This window comes from Echinops telfairi, unplaced genomic scaffold, assembly GCF_000313985.2.
Source record: "Echinops telfairi isolate 266 unplaced genomic scaffold, ASM31398v2 ScPeMD7_7457;HRSCAF=8495, whole genome shotgun sequence".
NCBI classification, from domain to species: domain Eukaryota; kingdom Metazoa; phylum Chordata; class Mammalia; order Afrosoricida; family Tenrecidae; genus Echinops; species Echinops telfairi.
In genome coordinates, this window is record NW_022111357.1 from 4,181,329 (window position 1) to 4,189,849 (window position 8,521).

At 41.0% G+C, this 8,521-nt stretch overlaps 1 protein-coding gene across 1 annotated transcript in view; it reads right to left on the bottom strand.

Moving 5' to 3' along the window:
• MACF1 (microtubule actin crosslinking factor 1) overlaps positions 1–8,521 on the bottom strand; it is a 406,007-nt gene that overhangs the window by 223,480 nt on the left and 174,006 nt on the right. Inside the window, exons 3-4 of the mRNA XM_004704946.2 lie at positions 4,593–4,682; positions 1,573–1,650 (exon numbers count right to left, since the gene is read on the bottom strand). Of these exons, the coding sequence (XP_004705003.1) occupies positions 1,573–1,650; positions 4,593–4,682 (168 nt within the window). The remainder of the gene's footprint in view (positions 1–1,572; positions 1,651–4,592; positions 4,683–8,521) is intronic.

The following is an 8,521-nucleotide window of genomic DNA, read 5'->3' on the forward strand; positions in this document are numbered from 1 at the left end:
AGGCTCCCTACACTCATTTTTAGCATCCTTTCCTGATGTGAAGTTACTTTTCCCCAATCACCCACCATACTCACCAACAGAACTATCCATGTCTCCTCCAAAATGCAGGTGCTCCTCTCCCCAGGTCTTGGCTTGATTTTCTGGAAAGGTTCTCCTTCTACTCCTATGGGGACTCACTGATTTGTCCCAGCTTTGTCTCGATGTTGTATAGCTTCAAGTGGATGGTCTTCTCCCATTTCTCCCCTCTTGAAGGAGTGGCCCAAAATAATGAGGTCTCTTCCTTCAAGGTGGCTCTTGTGAGGTACATAAAAGGGAGGTGATATATGGTTCATGGCCAGTAGGTAGCCTTCTCCCCTTTTGTTCAGGACTTGGTCCCTAAGATTTGTTTAATTGATGTTTCTCCTTACTGTAGTGGACTCATACACAATACTTGTCTTTCTGTGATTGACTTAATTAACTCAGCATAAAGGCTTCCAGGTCCTTCCCTGTCATTCGGTGATTCATCGCTGTTTTTTAGGGATGCACAGTATTCCATTGTGTGCATGTACCATCTTTTCTTTATTCATTATTCTACTGATGGGCATTTGGGCTGCTTCCATTTTCGTGCTATTGTGAACTGTGCTGCTATGAATATAGGAGAACATACATCCGCTCGTGTTGTGTCTCTCATTTCTTTAGGGTATTGCTGGATCATAGGAGATTTCAATTTCCAGTTGCTTTAAGTATTGCCATATCATTTTCCACAGTAGCTATATGTATTTCCAAGTCCGCCAACAGCACATATGAGTTCCAATCTCTCTACATCCTCTCTCGCATTTGTTATTATTATTTTTTTTCAATTTGGGTTAGCATTGCGGATGTAAAGTTATATCTCAGTGTGATTTTAATTTGCATCTTTCAGAAGGCTGGTAATGATGAGCGTTTCCATGTGTTTGTTACTTCATCTTTGTACGTCATATGTACAGTACTTCAGTTTTGGTGAACTGTCTGTTCATGTTCTTTTCCCATTTAATTGGGAATCTTGTTATTTTCTTATTGAGCTGTTGTAGAGTTCTGTATATTTTGGTAATTAGCCCTTTGTTCGATGTGTCATTGGTAAAAAAAATTTCGCAATGTGGGCTCTCATTTCACTCTCCTGATGAAGTCTTTTGATGTGCATCAGTGATGTAATTTCAGCATGTCCCCATCGTCTATCTTGTCTTCTATTGTGTGTGCCTCGCCTCTTCCATTATCGCTTTTCTTTTCATCTTCTTGACTAGTTTATCTTTTTTCTTCACTGTGATCCTCACCTACAGTAAATCCATACGGCTTAATCTTCAGCTTTACTCTGTGAACACTCTTCCTTTGAGCAGAGGACTAATTTAGAGAGAACTAACCTTTACGGAAGGACTAACTACCAAATGAGATGTACAGCCATAATATAAATGCTTACTAGCAAAGTGTGAGTCAGAATTGGGTCAGTCAGATTTAGCATTTACTGGGGGCTTACTAAAGTTACTGAGAACATCCCTAAGTAGGCCCCCAATGCCAAAAGTCCTTGACAGAATGGAGGAAATGACAGAATGGTCTTACCTGTTGCTTCTTCAAGAAGTCTAGGGCAATCTGCACATTCTGCAACCTATGAAAACGCATCCTGCCCTTCTCCCGGGGCTACAAACAGAAAAAGCAATGTTAATTTTTAGCTATACCATTTTACCCACACAAACCTTTTACATTTTGAGGACTGAAAGATCCAGAAGAATTATACATGTTGAAGCCAGGCATGGGAGCCTTACATAAAACACTCATTCAGAGCAGAACCTGCATTGTGTTACACAGGCTCTCAGAGATCCTCCCCCATGCCTTGACCAAGATGCATCCCATAAACATACACACTGTGACTACTGCACTAGATCCGTGCTACAGCGTCTCTACAGAGTCTTCTGTAGAGTCACAAGGTAGAATTTGATTCTGGATGTGAGCTTGATGGGAACAAAGACAAGAGCTCTATGGCTTCCACAATCAACACTGCTAAGCAACACTCCCAAATAAGGATAATCTATACAAGCGTCAAACCCTCTCTGGACCATAGAATAACTTTCTAAATCAAAGGTCTAAGAACAATCTTTTCAACAAGACCTCTTTTCAGTGATCTCAAATAAACTGTGAATGGGCTTAAGGAAATGAACAAAAGATCTACTGTCATTGTGTCAGTTATGACTCAGGGTGATGCCATGTGTTAACAAGCATAAATGCTCAACTGTAATCTTTATGAGAGCAGATCTCCAGGCCTTTCATCTGCAACACTGCTGGGAGGAGAGGAACTATTTTAGGCTGTTGTTTGTTGTTGTTAGGTGCCATCCAGCTAATTTAAACTTATACTGACCCCCATATGACAGCAGAACTTCCCTTTTGGGTTTTCTAAACTCTCATTTTTATAAAAACACGGTGTCAAGTCTTTCTCCCATGGTGCTACTGGGTGTATTTGGAGCTGACCTTTCAGTTAGTGACCAAGGACTTGACCGTGTGCCACCAGGGCTCTTTGGTCAAAGCGTAAACCATTTGTACCATCCAGGGACCTAGGAAATGCTAGGGCCAGGAAACTAGAGAGTCTAAGGCAATGGAAGAATAAGTAAGATGGAAGGATGACTTTAGGAGCATAAGGAACTGAGATGCTGTTTACTCCTTCTTTCTGGAGAAAGATCAATTAACTATAATTTAGGTTCAACAAGTATGAAATACTTGCACAATCTAATCTTTACTCCAATGTCCCATCCCCCCCCACCCATCACCAAAAGAAATACCCTAAAACATGCAGGTTAAATTTTTATTCTTGTAACTCCATGCAGTGAGTGGTTTACAAACAATAGGCTGCTTTGAAAACAAATGACAGGTGAGTCATGAAACCTGGAGGCTAGAGCGGTGGAGAGAGTAACAGTTAATCTGGAGTGTGGAGCCAGGAGCAATTAACTGTCATGCTGTCAACTAAGCCTCCACAATTCTGCAATCTCAACTCAAACAACACAGCAAGGCCACCAGAAAGCTTCAGGTCTCCAGGTCACAATAGGTCTTGCCACTTCCAAATAACCACTCTCATAAGAAAAACAATTCTCTCTCCAGAATCAGCTAACAGTGGTAAGAGGCACAATTAGTTTTAACCACTTTCTTTGGGACCCAAAATCCCAAGTGGAAAGGGAAGAAGCCAGTTGGTAACTGGGCTACTTGGGAGACCTCAGATTCTCTGATGGCCCTGCAGTGCCAGCTGTTGAGCTGGCAACCCCAGGAGGACCTACTACATCATCATCATCTTCCTCCTCCTGCTCCTCGCTGTTTGCGTGACGCCAGGAGGGCATGCTCACCAGTCGGAGGGTCTTCAGCCCTGCTGGCTCCTTTGGCCAACAGCCAACACAAAGACACGATGGAATAAGAACAAGAAATTCACAACACAAAAATGAAAGGAAATGAATGCAACATTAAAAAAAGAAAATCCAAGGCAAAAATATCTCCAATTCCAAAAACAATACAAAACAAAATCAAGGGTAAAGCAGATGATTACACAATACTAATGTTGAAATATATCTTTAATGCTCCATTATGCCCATCTTCTGTTATTATGAATAAACTAAGGTAGAAGAGATTATGAGAATAAATATGAAAGAAATAAAACTGGATGGTATTTGTTGAAAAGATACTATCTCATGAGGAGTATCTCCACAAACACCTGTAGATTTCCAAAGGTTAGGAATAGAAAGTAGGCTAGAGCAGTTTTAACCTGTTCTGTAAGCATTGTCAATAAAAGGAATAATTTTCAATTAAAAAATCACTATGAATTTATCAACTATACCATGCATATTGGTTGTAGTACAACTTTATGAGCACTGGTGCATAAAGCCTAATTCCATTAAAATAAAATTCTAAGTATGAAATTATAAATGATGGCCAGGGAAGAACTAGAATTTGCCATGTGCTAATATTTGGCTGTGCTCAGAAATGCTTCTGTCAATTTAAAGTGTGTGTGTGTGTGTGTGTGTGTGTATGTTTGTTTTCTAGTATGGCAAGGCAAAACAGATGAGAAGCCAAAACAGAGGACACTGGGGAAGCCAAGTCTAATCCTAAAAGGAGCTGAATATTACTTAAGAAACCAAAATCTAGCTTGCCAAATTCTGTTCTTTTAAACACAACAAACAATGACTAAGAATTCACCAGGGGCAGTAAGTGGGCTAGGCTTCACAGATTACTCAAGATGTGCACCTCTTCAGCTCTTTCTTTCCTCACAAATGTTTGCAGTACCCAGTCCTAGGCTTCTCTAAATAAAAATGATGCTATGGTGCTAGTGAGAGAACATGAGCCACCTGTTTTCACTTGGCTCAAATGTATATAGAATAGGCCTACAGGTAAGCCCTCAAACATAGAAAATAAAAGAATGATCAGGCAGGATTTACTTTCAGAAATGCAGGAATTTCCTACAGCCATTTGTAATCGAGGTTACAAACAAGTTATCAAGGTAGTAACTAAGTAGTGATGACCACTGCCCTAGCACTCAACAAGCTAAGCCGATGCACCACTAAAAGAGCCACCAAGGTGAGGTTATTATTGGGAGGAGAGAGGCTCACCAGTTTGATGCCCGAGAGGACCTCCAGCAGAGAAATCAGGTTATGGCCATCCCGCAGATCTTCATAAAGATCATTGATGTGCTTGCGGACCTGTGAATGAGAGGGGAAGACAGGTTTTTATTTGACCCTGAATTACTTTATTATCCACACAGGAATCTCTGGTTCTAGGTAAACCCAATATGGAGAATCTGACACAAAAAAGCAGTAACACAGTTAACAAAATTCAGGAATTTTCTGTGTTGTATAGCACAGATGAAACTGTACAATTGCCAGAAGTGTTTTTGTTTTTAATGAAATCAGACTTACCAGACCAGAGCAGACTTACCAGACCAGAGCTGGTCAACACTGAATAAAACCCAAGAAAGTTTAGGCATGGAGATGGGAAATTTCAAGTCATGCTGAAACTTCTTTGGAATTATTATGCACCATAATGTGATTAGATGGCCAATAATGGAGAAACTGTTCCACCGACAGTCCCAAAAGCCTTCCAGATACTGCCAACTCAAAATATCAGTTGCTGTCTAGTAAATTTTGATACACGGTGACCATACTGGAAAGAGTAAAACCGCACCATAGAGTTTTCAAGAATTTACTCTTTGCTGAAACAAACTGGAGCAGCTAATGGGGTTTGAACTGCCAACCTTTTGGTAAGCCAATAAGCACTCACTCATTTATCCAAGTAAATGGATAAATGAAATGGAATATTACTCAACCATAGAGAAAAATGAAATTCTAGTACATGAAATAGATGAACCTTGGAAAAATTATACTGTGTGAAGTAAATGAGAAATTGAAGAGACTGTAAGATTCCACTACGTGAAAAATATAGGCAAGTGCCCAGAGATAAATTTATTAGTGGTTACCAAGGGCTAAGAGATATAAACTCAAAACCAAGCTCACTGCCATCAAGTTGATTCCCTACTCACAGTGAACTCTATAGGACAGGGGAGAACTGCCCCTGTGAGGTTCTGAGACAGTACACTTGATGGGAATAGGAAGCCACCATCTATCTCCCATGGAGCAGCTGCTGGTTTCCAACTGCTGACCTTGTGGTTAGCAGCACAATGCATAACCCACTATGCTACCCAGGCGCTTAGAAAACTAGGTATAGAAACATAAATGTTTGAGGTCCTGAGGAGCTGGCCCCAATCCCAACTATGTAGACAGCGTCCCATCCCCGCAGAAGAATTCAATTCAGAGGACAGCACTGAAGCTCCAGCTCAGGGAGAGGGACATGTCTAATCAGAGCACAAAGGAGCAAATGAAGGGAGAGGAAGAGAGAGTGGAGCACATCCTGGCCTACCAAGCCCTGAGGAGGATATTCCCGCTCAAAGCAGCCAAAGCAGAAAGAGGATCATAGGGCCAGCCCCACTATGACACAATGTCCCTCACTGATCTATAGTGCTACGGGGACAATACTGGAGACACAGTGCGGGAACTGTGCCCGATCTGACCCCACCACACCGAGGCAAAACACTAAGGGTGTGCAACAGAACAGCAAGGGGAGCCCAGCAACGAAGTCCCTAGAGAATACAAAAAATACAAGAGTTGCATGAGCCCCTAATAAAATGATTAAATAAATAAGTACAAAAAATAGACTTTGGGGCCAGGGTGTGCCACGCCATCAGACTCAACTGGAAAACACCCCCTAAAAGTCAACTAACAGACCTTGAACTATTTACAGGCTTTTCTTTCTTTTGTCCTTGGTTTTTGTTGTTGTTTTATTGCTTTGTTTTTGCTCTGTCTTGTTTTTTGTGCACATTATTATCTCTGTAGGGCTATCTAGATAAGATAGGTGGGATAAACAAGCTGGAGGAGAAAACCAAAGACCAACGATTCCAGGGGGGACATGGGAGAAGGGGAGGTGGGGGAAAGGAAGTGGATGTTAACAAACCCAGGGACAAGGGAACAACAAGTGATCTAAATTCGATGGTGAGGTGTGTGTAGGAGGCTTGGTAGGCTTGATCAAGGGCAATGTAACCGAGAGGATTTACTGAAACACAAATGAAGGCTGAACATGATAGTGGGACAAAAGGAAAGTAAAAGGAAATAGAGGAAAGAACTAGGAGGCAAAGGGCATTTACAGAGGTCTAAATACAGGCATGTGCAGATGTAAATATATTCACATATAACAATAGGGAAACCAATCTATGTGCATATAATTATAGGTTTCGTATTAAGGTAGCAGATGGACATTGGGCCTCTACTCAAGTACTCCCTCAATGCAAGAACACTTTGTTCTATTAAACTGGTATTCCATGATGCTCACCTTACTGACATGATCGCTGAAGACAAAGCGGGTGCATAAGCATATGTGGTGAAGAAAGCTGATGGTGCCCGGCTATCAAAAGATATAGTGTCTGGGGTTTTAAAGACTTGAAGCTAAACAATTGGCCATCTAGATCAGAAACAACAAAGCCCACATGGAAGAAGCACACCAGCCTGTGTGATCACGAGGTGTCGAAGGGATCAGGTATCAGGCATCAAAGAACAAAAAAATCATATCATTGTGTGCTCACCTCCCCATACCATCGCTGAAGACAAATGGGTACATAAGCAAATGTGGTGAAGAAAGCTGATGGTGCCCGGCTATCAAAAGATATAGTGCCCATGGTCTTAAAGGCTTGAAGATAAAAACAAGCAGCCATCTAGCTCAGAAGCAACAAAGCCCACATGGAAGAAGCACACCAGCCTGTGCAATCACGAGGTGTCAATGGGATCAGGTATCAGGCATCAAAGAAAAAAAAATCTTATTATTGTTAATGAGATGGAGTGTAGAATGGAGGTCCAAAGCCCATCTGTAGGCAACTGGACATCCCCTTACAGAAGGGAAGCGGGGAGGAGACGAGCTAGTCAGGGTGCAGTATAGCACCAATGAAACATACATCTTTCCTCTAGTTCTTTAATGCTTCATCCTCCCCCCATTATCATGATCCCAATTCTACCTTACAAATCTGGCTAGACCACAGGATGTACACTGGTACAGATAAGAGCTCACAACACAGGGAATCCAGGACAGATAAACTCCTCAGGGCCAATAATGAGATTAGCGATACCAGGAAGGTAAGGGGGAGGTGAGGGAGAAAGGGGGAACCAATCACAATGATCTACATATAACCCCCACCCTGAGGGATGGACAACAAAAAAGTGGGTAAAGGGAGACATTGGAAAGCATAAGACATGAAAAAATAATAATAATTTATAAATTATCAAGGGTTTGTGAGGAAGGGGGAAAAATGAGAATCTGATACCAAGGGTTCAAGTAGAAAGAAAATGTTTTGAGAATGACGAGAGCAACAGATGTATATATGTCCTTGACACATGGATGGATGGATGGATGGATGGACTGTGATGAGTTGTATGAGCCCCAATAAAATTATTTTTTTAAAAACTATAAATGTTCAAGGTATGTTTGTATGCATAAAAGAGAATGAAAATGAACTTATTTGGAGAAAATTACTAATGCTGAATCAGATAATAATGGACATTTTGGAACAATATTTCCTCATTTATTGCATAATTCACAATGCATTGGCTACAGACATGACATACTGTTAAGTGTCAACTGAACTATTACTATTTTCTGTATTGTTCTGTTTAGCAATATGTGGTGTATGCTGTTCTCCATAGTTTAAATACGGCTGTCATGATCCTTTCAAGCTAACATGACATCACTGAATGTGATGTTGGAAAACATGTACAGTAATACACTATGATGTAGTGTATTTGTAGTGTGCCACTATGTAGTGTACTATGTAGTGTATTTCTATCACACAGATGCAATATGTATAATTTATTTCACAAGCATAGAGGATGACAAAATCAAATTAAGCTTACTGCCATCGAGTCAATGCAGATTCACAGTCACCCTATTGGATAGGGCAGAACTGGCCCTCTGAGTTTCAGAGACTGTAACTTTCTCTCGTTTT